The 15990-nt window shown below is 36.1% G+C and overlaps 1 protein-coding gene across 1 annotated transcript; it reads left to right on the top strand.

Annotated features, from left to right (window-relative positions):
* Positions 1 to 5589: 5589 nt before the first annotated feature.
* On the top strand, positions 5590 to 6992 carry LOC121758018. The gene is made up of 2 exons (XM_042153457.1): positions 5590 to 6429; positions 6513 to 6992. Exon 1 carries the CDS (start codon positions 5757 to 5759, stop codon positions 6399 to 6401), a length of 645 nt encoding a protein of 214 aa, XP_042009391.1. The 5' UTR covers positions 5590 to 5756; the 3' UTR covers positions 6402 to 6429; positions 6513 to 6992.
* The last annotated feature ends 8998 nt before the right edge of the window (positions 6993 to 15990 follow it).

Below are 15990 nucleotides of genomic sequence, written 5' to 3'. Positions count from 1 at the left end.
ACTTGAATGGTGCTTCAAGTTATGGTTTGGTATACAAAGCTGGAGCTAAGAGTCAAGATGGAACACTTGTGGGATTCTGTGACTCAGATTATGCAGCGAATAGAGATAACAGAAGATCCCAAACCAGTTATGTGTTCAATCTTTATGGCACGGCCATTAGCTGGAAGTCTGGACTACAACATGTAGTTGCTTTATCCACAACGGAGGCTGAATATATTGCAATGACTGAGGCAGTAAAGGAAGCAATATGGCTGAAAGGAATACTTGAAGATTTTGGAGAAAGACAAGATGCTGTGTACATAAACTGTGATAGTAGCAGTGCGTTATGTCTTGCGAAACACCAAGTATTTCACGAAAGGAGCAAGCACATAGATGTGCGGATGTATTTTATAAGAGACGAGATCCAGAAGGGAGAAGTCAGAGTTGTGAAGGTATCAACTGAGGACAATGCTGCTGATATGCTGACAAAAGCCTTACCAGCCATCAAGTTTAAATATTGTATGAAGCTGGTGGGACTTGTGGAGTGATGTTGTCGTGATTATGACAAAAGGATCGGATCATTATGGATTATGAGATTAAGGTGGAGTTTGTTAGAATATAATCTCAAATCGTATGCCATTGATTACATGGAGATGAATTCGAGGGCTGAGATTAAGCTTCAAGAAGACTTGAGCTGTTACAACAAACAACGGCTATTAACTAACTAAACCATTGAAGATCGAGAGCTCCAGTATAAAGATGAAGGATGCATGCATAGTTAGTTAATTCATTCAGTTTTTCATCTTCAAGAATAGGGTTTTCCATATTCACTCACTTGATTAGTTCTTAGCTTAGAGTTAGATTAGAGGTGGTGATAGATGGTTATGTAATTCTCGATTGTATTGTAAACTTCAGAAAACATCTCAATATAGTGATCTGTTTCCCCTTCCTATCTTCGTTGCATTGATCGTTGTTGTCATCAATCTCTCTGGTTTTCATAACAAAGTTCTTTTTTGAGATATTAGATTCGAAGAAGTGAAGATTCGAGCATGAAAAAAAGAGTAAGAGAAAAGTTAGATAAGAAAAGTATGCAACAATCTCTTAAATCGTGGATAAATTCTTTTTTTGGTAAAGGACTTTAATAGAAATCCATTTTAATGAAGAGATTTACTTGTATTCCGCCTCAGGGAGTGACGCATAACTCTTATGCGTCACTAATAGAAAGACGCATAATCATTATGCGTCTCTAGTGAACGACGCATAATTATTATGCGTCGTTAACTAATGACGCATAATCATTGTGCGTCGTTCATTAGAGACGCATAACAATTAGGCGTCGTTATATAGCGACGCAAAACTCTTATGCGTCTTTCTTTAGCGACGCATAATACTTATGCGTCGTTCGTTGAGTTTTAAACCAGGCAGAAGGCAGAATCAGGCAGAAACGAAAGAGCTTCGTAGGGGACGAAACCAAACGCGACGCAATCAAGCGATTTCCGACGAATCCGAGCAAAATTCGGCGAATTACCACCATTTTGCAACCATATTCCGGTAATTGTTCTTCAATTTGGCTAAATACATCCTTTAATGTTTAATTTGGGCAGGTTTTCCGTAATTTAGTAAAAGTAGGGTTTTTTATTAAATTGATGGATTTTTGGTATTTTTGTGTTGTTTTGTTGCATATAACTAGGGATTATGATGAAATTATGGGTTATGATGAAATTGATGGAATTTTTGGTCGACTTTCTGTAATTTTTGTATTTCATATGGATTTAATTTAGCAAAATTAGGGTTTATGATGAAATTGTTGGATTTATTGGTCGATTTTCCGTAATTTGGGTATTTCATATGCATATAATTGAATGGGTAGAAGCAATTGATTAAGTTTTTGTAATTGTGCCCCTTTTGGTGGGCGATTTTATGTAATTTGGGTATTTCATATGCATATATTGTGCCCCTAAGTTGCAATTTAGTTAGTTTGTTGATTGTTGAGTTGTTATGAAAAAAATTGAAGCATGGGTGAATGTTTTGAAGTAGATGGCATCTGCAAGTTCCGAACAACAGTTATGCTATGGACCTGAGGATCCATCACTATTGTTTCATCAGAACGAACACATTTCAAGCTCCTTGTTGGCGAATGGCACATCAAATGTGTTGAGAAGTCGTAGGACGGAGAGTAAGGTGTGGGCATTGCCTATACATGAAAATGTGATGTATTGGCTAGGTGTATGGGGGTTCAGAGGCGTGGTTGAATGTGGAAGACCGATGAGGATGGACAATGAGCTAATAACTGCCTTGATCGAGCGCTGGAGGCCTGAGACACACTGTTTCCACCTTCCAGTTGGGGAAGTTACTGTTACCTTACAGGATGTGCAAAGCATGTGGGGTTTGAGAGCAGACGGTCGTGCTTTCACTGGCCGTGACTATCTCATCATCAGAACTAGCACCGACATCATCAGCACCATCACCATCACTGAGATCGGGGTCTGGCTCTGTCTCGGATAGTGGCCTTGGCTCATCAAGATCATCTGCATCATCTACCTCATCATTCAATCCAACACCAACATCAGCAACATCTACAACATCTACAACATCTCTCTGCTCATTCATTTGGTCCACCCTCGCAGATGATCCAATACCACAGTCAAAACTCATTTGTTCAAACCTCGCAGATGCTCCAATACCATAATCAACAACTGGTGGGATTTCTGCACTCCTCACCGGTGAATACTCAACAAATAATTCAATACACCCACTTGAATTTTGAGCATTGTTGAACATAAACATTACACTATCATCATTGCGAATCACAAAACATGTATAACTCATACCGGAACCATAGACTATACATTGTCTCCATAATAATTCAATTGTGTGTTGGTTCATATCTATTCCCATCGCATCACAGATCATTGCTACCAACTCATAATAGGAAACACCTGAATTTAATATGATGGAGCTCCTCGCACGAGGTGGGTCATAACCAATACCCATATGTGGTAGTTGAACTACTCTACCACCCCAATACAAACTCACAAATACTTGCATGATTTCTGCATCAAAAACATATAAAACAACGACAATTATGGACATTTTCCTACAAGCCCTAATTTGTATAAATTGGGTAAAACTAACAAATGGAAGCACAATAAACATGATTAATGATGAATGTAGCTAAATTGATGAACAAATTACCGGATCTTATGGAGAAATCGCCGGAAATCGTCTGAAAACGCCGGAAATCGCCGAGAGAGGAAATGAAAGTGTGTGAAGGTGCGTTATGTGATCTGCGTCTGCCTGGAGGGAGTTAAAAGCCGCCTTAGCGACGCATAACCATTGTGCGTCGTTCAAGATCGACGCACAACCCTTATGCGTCGTTAAGCGACGCATAATCCTTGTGCGTCTTTAATTAACGACGCATAATGGTTGTGCGTTTCATTAAGAACGACGCACAACCATTATGCGTCACTCCTTCAATTAGAATGAATCTATTCTCCTTCATTAAATTGGAATTCCATTAAATTCTTAGCACAAAATAAGAAAGAGCTCCTCAAATCGTTCATCTTTTTATAGCAAGGGAGGGGCCGAGAAATTTGACAGTAACCGAAAAAATAGTAAATGAGAAACGCGTCAAAGCTGTGAAGTTATTAACTAAAGTAATTACCTAACATAAACACGTTTTTTTTTGTAATACTTGAAATATTATTTTCAAAGTAAATAGTTGATTATGATTAAATATACTACTATGAAATTTAAGCTTGTATCATAAATTTTTATGGGAAATATATCACAGCTAGTATATTTTGTTTTTTTTAACTTATGAATAACTTGTAAATGAATTGTAAAAATATTCTCTCTACCTCTGCTACAATAGTTTATTTCATTTTAATGCGTTCACAAATTAATTCACTTCAATTTTTAGTAAATATGATCCATCATTCTTACCTCCCTCCTACTCTTTTTCTTTTTTATTCATATCCAATTAATAATACTCCCTTTGTCCCTAAAGAGTATTAATATTTGGTTCGAGTTTTAATGCGTAATTGAAAACATAAGAGAGATATAGAAAGAAAGAGTTTTTAAAGTATTGTTAGTGCATAATGAGTCTCACCTCATTAGAGAGAAAAAAGTTTCCAAAATTAAAACGTTCATACTTTTCAGGACAGACTAAAAGGAAATAGTTCATATTTTCCAAGGATGGAAGGTAGTATTTTTTTTATTTCTACTACTTTATCAATGTTCTATTAATATTTATAGGAGTATTATTCATTACAGAGCAAATTGGACAAATTTAAATAATATATCCATTATTTATAGACTATTAATTTTAAGTTTATTTGAAAAAAAAAGTCTCTCTCTACCATCGAATTATGAAGTTTTAAAGTTTGTTAATACGTCAGTCTTATTGTTGCTTAAATTGGTTACTATGGATTCAAAAAAATAACTTCTAAAAATCAAAATTGATAAATTATACCTGTGTGCTACTACTATATATCGACAAATGATGTTTAAATAAATTGCATACCGAAATTGATATATGCAGCTTTACTAACCCTATCCATAACTAATTGCAAATTGCGCGCAATAATTATTTTGTCACATATATGGGAAAGACAGATAATGTTTATCCTTTTTATAATTTCCCAATAAAATAAATAAATTAGGATAAACGCCAAAAAGGATACAACAATTTCCCCAACTTGCATCCACTGTCATAGTGACTGCAGGAAATAAGTAGAAATATTCAAAATTACAAAATGAGAAGAACTGCAATTAATTTAGTGGTAGTTTCTGAATTTTCATGCTCTTAATTTCCTAGCAAAAAATAAAGAACATGTTGAATTGCAATTTGAAGTGAAATTTAACAACTTATACAAAACTTGTTAGTACCTAATAATAATAACAATTGTCATCCCTTTTACTAAAATTTCCTAATTGAAAGATTGCACGTATGTACCCAATCACATTAATTCGACCAATAAAACTTGTTACATGCATTAATTAGGGTGGGTTCAAGTGGAGTATCAAAATGCATAAAAATGACAGAGCAAATAGAAAAGGCATAAAGCATGATGTTTAGTTAAAATTTTGAGACGTCCCGTAATTTTTAAAATCAGTTTGGAAAATTTAATTTTCATGTTTTTTCTAACAATTTGCATAAAATAAAACTAGCATATCAATGAAAAAGAACTAAAAATGGTTTAAATAAGGATATTTGCATATACACGTAAATGAAGTCAATTCTACAATTTAAGGAGATAAAAATACTTGCATAAGCATTTTCAATATTCCATTAACAAAATTTCCTTTAGTAATTTGCATTGACCTGTTTGATTGAAACTATTTTGTGTTTCCAATTGACCAAAATTCTTATATAGTAATTTCAATGATGTCGACCTCCTCCATTTAATATTTGTTGTCAATGCATCTTTAATTGCATCAACTTTTATTTGAAATATAGTATTATGACTTGGAATAGAAGTAAACTTCCCAAAAATTGGATAAAATATTAAGCTGTTACATTCATCGCACCATTTTTTTTACAAATTTTTATCTGACCGTTGCCCATTCCTCACACAAAAAATATGACCGTTGCTTCTTCCTCCATCAACATCACCACCATCGTTTAAATATCTGTAACTCCCCTGTTTCCCTCAACGAATCAATCTCAACTCTCTCTCTCTCTCTCTAGATCTATCTCACTCTCGATCGATCTCTATATCTGTGAAATTGCTGAGATTTGTGTAATATTTACAAGTTTGTGGAAGACTATATCAATGGCGGAAGGTAAAGACGCTCACGTGGTGGAAATTCCGGTGGTGGATGAGGAGCAGCGCCACAGATCGGCTTGTACGGCGGCGATGCGGAGCCATCCGCTGGCGGAGATCTCGCGCAGCCCGGGGCACTTCCTCCTGCTGAAGCTGTGGCAGAGGGAGGAGGATCTGTTCGGGAGGAGAATGTCGAAAAAGGAATCGCGGATGGACTCGATCCGGAGCGAGATCTTCCACCTCTGCACTCAATTCTTCCTCTTCCACGGCGTGTTCTTCACGATCCTCTTCGCATCGTCGCCGCAGGAGAGGTGCCGCGAGTGGTGGTTTCCGTCGCTGCTGTCGGGATGTGCGTCGGCGGCGATCGCGTTTATGGTGCACTGCAAGCTGTGGAGGTTCTGGAAGGTGGAGGGGCAGCTGCAGAGGGAGCGGGCGGAGGCGCGTGCGCTGACGCGGTGCGTGCAGGAGCTGAGGATGAAGGGCGCGAGCTTCGATCTGAGCAAGGAGCCGAACAGGGGGAAGCGGTTGAAGAGCTCCAGCGTGGAGATCAAGTGGGGACCACTCACGTGGTGCTCTCGCTACAGAGTCACGCTGTTCCTCGTCTCCTTCGCTGGATTGGCGCTGCCTTCCTGCAGATTCGTGCTCTGCGCCTGATTGATTGATCTCGCTATGGCACAAAAAGGTGATAAAGATAAAGTCAGTTCAATTTTTCATGAATTTGATGAATTGGTGCGAGTGGTTTGTTGATTTGGAGTTGAATTTCAGGAATGAAGCTCTCTAGGTCCGAATATTCTGCTCCATCTCTGAGATGGAGAAGAAGGAGAGTGTTTCAGTTGGAGAAAATGGGAAGCATTGTTGTGATTTTGGAGCAAGTTAGCAACACTGCTTGTGTTCTGTTTCTTCTATTTAGGATATAAAATCTCTGAGCCCGCACAGGCTTAACTCAGTTGGTTCCTGGGTGGTAGATTGTCCCTAAGCAGACAGGATCGAATGCTGGCAGCCGCAGTGTGGGAGTTTCACCACTGTGGTGGCTCCTTGTGTGCTGGTTACCAGTGTAAGTTCCTCCCACCTAATGGGCCGCTGAGGTACCGTGTTTGAACCCCTCCATAGCGATGTCGGGCCGGGTTATGGGGGCGCCTGGGGTGAGCGAATCACCTTTTGTCCCTAAGGATATAAAATCTCTGTTTTTCATGTACTATTCTATTCTTTGATTCTTTCCAATAATAGAAAATTGCATTGAATTTATCTATGGTGTTTACAAGCATATTGCAGGTGTTTTTGTTGTTTCCAGTATGCAACAAGAAAGGGAAGACGCTTGCATGATAATTTGGAAATAATAAAAAAAAATAAATAGTGTTTAATAAGATTTGATGATATTTAATTTTGATATAGCAAATGTGGTATATTAATCACTCAACATTAGCTCAAAGCTATATGCCTCTCTTTATATTTTAAATTTCATACCTTATTAGATATGAAGTTGGTAATGGATAGTAAACAAATTTATCGCCGTTTGCATAATAGTATATCAAAATTATTTACCCAACTTTTGTATAAATAATACTCTATCCGTCCCGCTTTAGGAGTCTTATTTAAGTTGATATGAATTTTAAAAAGAATAAAGCTATGCGGCCACATTATGGCCAGCCATAAATTAATTAAATAACAAAAAAAATTGATTTTTAAAAATTTTTGGTTTAATACTACTTGATTTTACTTTTATATATCATCTTCATTATATGTTGCTCAACATGTTAGTGTTGCTCTTTCATAGTTTTTGCTCAACTTATTACTACTGTCATTTCTTGATTGTTGCTCAACGTATACAGTAATTCATGATTAATGTGTTTTACGTAATGGAATTCAAAGATAAGTATCAACTCACAAGTCCATTCACACACATATAAGTTTATATCGGTAATTCTAATTTTTTTATACATGTAAATGGACTAAATTAACTCTTTATGGCCGGCCACATTATGGTCATTTAGCATCACTCTTTTAAAAAATATAAAGGAAAGTTTGTGAAAAAAAAATAGTGGAATATGAGTCCAGCTTTTATATATTAATTTTATAACAAAATATGAATAGAAAAAAAATAGTGGAATGTGGGGCCTATTATTACCATTTATGATATATTTCAACCAGAATTCCTAAAGTGAGACACTAGAAAATGGCAAATCGGGACTTCTAAGGTTGGACGGAGGGAGTAATAGTAAATTTTTTTTAAAGGATCAATGTTCAAATAGACTTTGAATGAATGAGGGAGGGTTACACGTGTGATAGAATTTGGGGAGTCTAGTTAGTTTTTTATACTACTAATGTTTAATTTACAAATTATGTGAAATTAGGGTATCCACTATGGGGAGCCCGCGGCTATAGCCGCGGGTTGGGGCGGAGGGCGGGCGGGCTATAGTGGAGAAGTTGTCCGCCCGCGGGGCGGACACCGAAATGGGGGCGGTAGGGGGCGGACGGGCTTCAGCCGACTCCGGGGCGAGGACGCGGCGAAATGGGGGCGGACGCACCTATAGTGGCGGCTAGGGGTGAGCAAAAAAATCGGAAACCAAATATCCGAACCGAACCAAACTGAAATTTTGAAATTCAGTTCGGTTTTTTCAGTTTTTCGGTTCGGTTCGGTTTTAAAAATAAAAAAAATCAGTTTTTCGGTTCGGGCGAAGAAAAAAACCGAAAAACCGAAAACCGAATTATATATATATATATATATTCTATTACTTTAATATATTATATTATATATAATATATATATTCTTTTAATATATTCTACTATATAATATATATTATATGTATTATTAATTTTATATTATATATAAATATTTTATTAGTATATATAAAATAAAATAAAATACACATATATAAATATATATTTATATTATATTTATTTTTTTTCAGGTTTTTCGGTTTTTTTCGACTTTTTCGGTTTTGTCGGGTTTTTCAGTTTTTAAGTTCGGTTTTCGGTTTTTCGGTTTCGGTTTTTCGGGTTCGGTTCGGTTTGGATTTTGAACTAAATTCGGTTTTTCGGTTTTGGTTCGGTTTTGGTAAAAAACAGAACCGAAACTCGAATGCACACCCCTAGTGGCGGCTATAGCCGATTTAATTTTTTTTCATTTTAATTCACCTATAAATACACCCCACTCCATTCATTATTTTCACACCATTCCAACTCTACATCTATAAAAATTTCTCTCACTACAATTTGGGGTCGGAAATGAACAATTTGTGGAGAGACAGCTGGAATGTTCTGATTCAACAGGTGCAACACCAGGCCGCCCAGGAAGAAGCGGCTCGTTTGGCGGAGGAGGCGGAGAATGCGGAGGAGGCGATCCCTCGTGCCATTACTCATTAGCGGACAATCCCACGAGACCACGTCGGTGCGCACCAGCGTCTAATGGATGATTACTTTGTGGATATCCCCCTGTTATCCACCCGAGATATTCCGCCGGAGATTCAGGATGTCGCGACGGCTGTTCAACTATATAGCGACGAATTTGGCGGAGCGTTACCGGTGCTTCACCCTCCGGCGTGATGCGGCTGGCCGGATCGGGCTGTCTACGCAACAGAAGTGCACCGCTGCAATCCGGCAGCTTGCCTACGCCGGACCAGCGGACATGTTCGATGAATATCTACAGATGGGTGAGACGACTGGCCTCACGGTGCTTAGGCAGTTCTGTAAGGGGATCCGGGAAATTTTCGATGGGGAGTTTCTACGGAAGCCCAACCCGGATGAGTGTCAGCGCTTACTGGATATGCACGGTTCGATGCACGGGTTCTTAGGAATGTTACGGAGCATCGATTGCATGCATTGGGAGTGGAGGAACTGCCCCGTGGCATGGAAAAGCCAGTTCACTACTGGATTCAAAAGCAAACATCCAACGATGATTCTGGAAGCCGTTGCGGACTACCGTCTGCGGATCTGGCATGCGTATTTCGGTGTGGCAGGTTCGAACAACGACATCAATGTTCTTCAGTCATCGCCGCTCTTCAACGAGGAGTGTCGGGGGGAGGGTCCAGAAATCAGCTTCGTAGCCAACGGTACGCAGTACAGTATGGCCTACTATTTGGCAGATGGGATATATCCGCGGTGGCCCGTATTAGTGAAGACTGTCCGCCAACCGGTTGGACCGAAGAAACAATATTTTGCGCTCAAACAAGAGAGTGCTAGGAAGGATGTTGAGCGGACTTTTGGTGTCCTCCAATCGCGGTGGGCTATTATACGGTGTCCGGCACGAGTTTGGCACGAAGATGATGTCGCGAATATTATGTTAGCTTGTATCATATTGCATAATATGATAATAGAAGATGAAGGCTTTGAGGCAGTGCGATGGGCGTCGGAAGAGGGCGCAAGTACAAGTCACGGTGTTGCCTCCGCGCCGATCCAGATGGGCGTACCACGGAGCAATGAATATTTGATCCAACGCTTCGCTGATATGCGCAGGACCACATCACATAACACACCGCAAGCCGATTTGATTGAAGAAGTGTGGGCACGTAGGGGAGGTGGTGGCGCAGTGTAAACATGTTAGTGATTGTACTAGATTAAATGTAGTGTATAATTTTAATTTTAATTTTAATTTTGTGTGTAATTTTAATTTTAATTTTAATTTTAATTTTAATTTTAATTTTAATTTTAATTTTAATTCGTGTAGTCGTTTTCTTCTAATTACGTATAGCCCGATAAATTTGTTCATAATTACTTGAAACATTATAAAATGAAAGTTGATTATAAAACTTGAGGGCTATTGGAGGTGTCCACTATAGTGGCGGACACAAAATTTTGGGGCTATGGACAACAAAATTGAGGCTATGGACAAAAAGTGGGGCGGGGGCTATTGGGCGTATCCACCTTATAGTGGACACTCTTACATTCCAAGTAAAATATCAGTTCCCAACTCATGCAGCTTCTACACTAATAAAAAATGCACAACAAAGTTCAAGTCACAGTGAGATCTATAAAATTAATCAAACTATTAAGACGCTAAGATCAATCTTGGGCTTGCCCAATAAAATGCTCTATAACTTCGGATCACAATTAACTATACTTACTACTGTATTCTTATTCACTCGATCCTGTAAAAGGCAAGACAATTTAACTAAGGTCTAAGAGATTGGATAAAATACAATTTGATTTTGTCATGCAATTATGGTTGTTTATTCAGTCAAACCACCCAAAGAAGTTGTGATATCTACAAAGTCAACATCATGTTGATTGTGAAGCTTAGGAGACACTCATCCGAGCATAGAGAGTTGATGGTGAATCCATACTACTACTACCTCCGTCCCACAAGAATATTGTGTTTGGTTCAATTATTTATCCTAAATAAGGTGGGTATAAATCACACTATTCATTTTTATATATGTTATTGTTTCGCAGTTCATTGCTATATGTAAGATTGGAGTGAATATTTGGATTGTATGATGTGAACTTAATTTAGTTATGTGTTATTTAGAATTATTTTGTGGAATGTGATATGAATATGTTTTATATATTGTAAATGAATTATTTGATGGAATATGATAGAAATATGTAAATGATGCAATGGGCATGTTTACACATGATTTTGGATTTATTTGAATCATTGAATTAAAGAGGATCTGTGACAATCTTGCCCTGGATCTGAAATCACATTGGACATATTGGGACCTACGGGTCAATTACAATGGGACCTACGGGTCAAATCATATTGGGACCTTCGCGTCAAATCACAATAGGACGGTAGGACCTACGAGTTGTTTGTTTGGTTAGAGAATTTGTTTGATAATTGTAAGGTGAAATTTATACAATGAGTTGTGGCTCATATAAACCACTAGTATTTTTCAAAGATATCAATGATATAGATAAATGTTGTTATTTTGAATGTATTTGATATTAGTGTTTTATTTTGACATGTGGGGTTTTTTTTTCGAGTTCGAGATACATTGGCAAGTGAACTAGCCTCCCCCAGCCTCTCGTGGCCGCACGAACTAAGCTTGCAAAGCCCCAAGGCAGCAAGCCTTGTTTAGGCCCACAGGGGAAATTAATCCCAAGTTGCGCCATCCAGGAGTCGAACTCGAGACCTCCAGGATGACGTGGTATCCTTGCCACCCTCCCCAACTACTTGAGCTAGGGGGCTTGGATTATTTTGACATGTGGGTTAAAGGTTTTAAATTTATGGATTTATTTACTATAATAATATACGTCAGAGGGTTTGAGGTGTGAAATAATCGACCCCAAAATTTCGTCAAAAAAACTAACCAGAACCGACCCGATCTCAAGTTCGGTTACTTAATTAACCGACTCGGTTAGAACCGGTCTGTTATCGGTTATAACCGAACTAGCCGAATTGCTTAAAACAATACACCAAATTTAATAGATTAATACCAAATAAATACACTAAGTTTTGCCCTACTAATTGAGTGCCTATTTTCAGTTTTTCACCCAACAAAAAGTTACGAAACCGCATAATAGATGTTCATACTTCATCTAAGACTAACAATAGTTTGTTAGTTACAAAATATGCATAATCAAGTGACAAAATTTAAAAGTAAATTACAATTTCTTCTATTATTAATTAAAAATATAATTAAAATTACAACTATCTATTTTTTTAAAATTATTATTATTATTATTATTATTATTATACTCCTATTTACAAGCAATACATAAATTGTTTAGGCTCTTTAATAGACTTAAACTTTAAATGTTCTAAAATTTGAAAACTTTTCTCTAATAATAAGTGAAATGTTATCTTATTTTTAAAAGAGGGAACATCATTTTTGGTCCACAAACTTTGCCAAAGTATCATTTTAGGTCCGTGAACTTTGAAAATATCATTTTAGGTCCGTGAACTTTGAGTTAGTATCATTTGAGGTACTTTTTACTATTTCCAAGTTTTTTTGGACGAAAATACCCTCAATACCTTAAAGTGTATATATTTTTAATAAATTTATCATATACTCATATTTTTTTATAAATATCTTTACAATATATTTTTGACAAATTTTCTAAATATAATTTGACCTTAAATATTATCACTTAATTTTGTGACATGCAAGTAAAATTGCTTCTTCAATTTTTTATATTAATTTTTTTAAAAATTGAATAAAGAACTTTCTTTAATAATAAAAAATTGAATAAAGATCTTTTTATAAATATCTTTACAATATATTTTTGACAAATTTTCTAAATATAATTTGACCTTAAATATTATCACTTAATTTTGTGACATTCAAGTAAAATTGCTTCTTCAATTTTTATATTAATTTTTTAAAAAATTGAATAAAGAACTTTCTTTAATAATAAAAAATTGAATAAAGATCTTTTTATAAATATCTTTACAATATATTTTTGACAAATTTTCTAAATATAATTTGACCTTCAATATTATCATTTAATTTTGTGACACGCAAGAAAAGATCTTTATTCAATTTTTTATTATTAAAGAAAAGTTCTTTATTCAATTTAAAAACAATTAATATAAAAAATTGAAGAAGCAATTTTACTTGCATGTCACAAAATTAAGTGATAATATTTAAGGTCAAATTATATTTAGAAAATTTGTCAAAAATATATTATAAAGATATTTATAAAAAAAAATATGAGTATACGATAAATTTATTAAAAATATATACACTTTAAGGTATTGAGGGTATTTTCGTCAAAAAAACTTGGAAATAGTAAAAAGTACCTCAAATGATACTAACTCAACGTTCACGGACCTAAAATGATATTTTGGCAAAGTTCGTGTACCAAAAATGATGTTCCCTCTTTTTAAAATAGTAGGAGTATTGCTTAAGCACTTGTTAACTTTGAGAGATCTTATTTTTAAAAATATATTTAGAAACTTTATTGAATTTGAGTTATTATAAGTATAATTGATAGTACACAAATTAAAATAGACTTTTTTGACATTGCAAATTTGCAATATGAGACTTGACAAAATTTGGAAGTAAATTACAAATTCTTCTATTGTGACAGTTTAAAAGTAAATTACAATTTCTTCATTTATTAATTAAAAATATAATTGAAATTAAAATTGTTTATAGTTTTAACTTTAACTTTTCATCTATTATTATTATTATTGTTATTGTTATTATTATTATTATTATACTCCTATTTACAAGTAATACATAAATTGTTTAGGCACTTTAAAAGACTTAAACTTTACATGATCTATAATTTAAAAACTTTTCTCCAATAATAAGTGAAGGGTAATTCTATTTTTAAAATAGTAATGCTTAAGTACTTTATTGACTTTGAGATATAAATTTATAAGTATAGTACTATAATTGATAGTGACACAAATTAAAATGGACTTTTTTGACATTGCAATACGAGACTTCGACAAAATTTAGATATAAATTACAATTTCTTCCATTGTGACAAAGTCTAGAAGTAAATTATAATTTCTTCTAGTATTAAATAAACATATAATTGAAATTAAAATTGAATTTAATTCGGTTATCGGTTTTAACCGATAACCGACTTGGAGCAAACCGTAAAACCGGTACCGAACCGATAACCAATCGGTTCCGGTTCGGTTCTCGGTTAACCGAATAACCGAAAACCGTTTACCCACCCCTAATCTCTAATGAGGTAAGACTCATTCTCCGCTAACAATACTTTAATTACTTTTTTTTTCTCTACCTCTCTCTTACTTTACCAATTTTGCATTAAAACTCGTGCCGAACCCAAATTGTATATACTTTGGGGACGGATGGAGTAGTATTAAGGATCAAAAGATTCAAAACAAAATCCACAAATATGCTTGTAATCCAATTCTAAACCTCTTTGCCCCAACTAGATTGTGTATGAAGATTTTCGCATAGCAACAATTTATGCCATTTTTCGTAAATTTGACATTAACTTTATGCCCACACAAGCCTCTATCGAGGATTACGAGATCCTATTAGAGGCCCATGAAGCAATTGAAATTATTTGAAGGGTCAAACTTGGGTCCGACGTCAAATGACATGAATGGGGTTTCGGTTTTGAACGGGAAATTGCAAGTCATCGTCGTCAATATAAGACATGAGAAGTGAGCTAATCGAATTATCGAAGCATGCTATAGCTTGATTTAATTCCATTTTGCATATGGGTAATAGTAGTGTATGTTATTAGAATAGCTCGGCTCATCGCTCAAGCTCTCTCGTTCTAACTCAACCACTTAGCTCAACCGTCAGCTAGCTGTCATGTTAGTTAGACGTTAGATAGCGGTTAGTTAATTCATCTGGGAATTTATATCGTGCTTTAGACGTAGCTACACCACCATGCACCATCATGCATTGTATATATGTTTGCTTCTTTGTATCTGTGATTCATTCATTCAATAAGAGAATCATAATTCCTTTTCTCTCCAAATATCTTCTCGGTGTTCATTATATCCATCTCCATGGATTCATGTTCATGATCTTATTATGGTATCAGAGCAAGCCTTCCGCATTATTTTCTCCAATCAGCTCAGCTCATTGATCTCATTATCTTCTACAATCGACTGATTTTTTTTCCAGTCATCGATCTCATCGATCTCATTATCTTCTACAATCGACTGATTTTTTTTCCAGGCGATTTATCAGAGGTAATCTCTACCTTTTCTTCTTCATATCTCACGATGAATGGTCGGGGTAATCGTGGCAATGATCGTAATGATCGTCCTCCTCCAGCTGAGGACACTTCTAGTCCTTACTATCTCCATCCGAGTGATAGTCCGGGCACTATCTTAGTTCATCAACAGCTAAATGGCTCAAACTATTCTGCTTGGAGTCGATCACTCACCACCGCTCTCCTAGCCAAAAATAAATTGGTCTTTGTTGATGGTTCAATACTTCGTCCAGTGCGTGATGACCTTCTATATCAACCGTGGCTCCGATGCAACAGTATGGTAGTATCTTGGCTCCGCAACTCGGTCTCTACTGAAATCTGCTCAAGCATTATGTACTTCGATGATGCATACGCGATTTGGTCAGATTTGAAGGATCGATTTTCTACTGGCGATTCAGCAAGGATCTACCAATTGCGGCAACAACTGATGTTTCTCTCACAAGGATCCGCGAATGTTAGTGGTTATTTTACAAATCTACGAAGTATATGGGATGAATTCAGAAACTCACAGCCTCTGACATGGTGCACATGCTCTAGATGCACTTGTGATAGCGCTTCAAGATGGCATCAACACCAGGAAGCTGACTGCACAATGCAATTCCTTGTTGGTTTAAATCCTTCGTTCTCTCAGATCAGATCTAACATACTT

Source organism: Salvia splendens, chromosome 12, assembly GCF_004379255.2.
Source record: "Salvia splendens isolate huo1 chromosome 12, SspV2, whole genome shotgun sequence".
Lineage (NCBI taxonomy): Eukaryota > Viridiplantae > Streptophyta > Magnoliopsida > Lamiales > Lamiaceae > Salvia > Salvia splendens.
The sequence above is the reverse complement of the archived record's forward strand: the minus strand, read 5'-3'. Positions and strand labels throughout refer to the sequence as shown.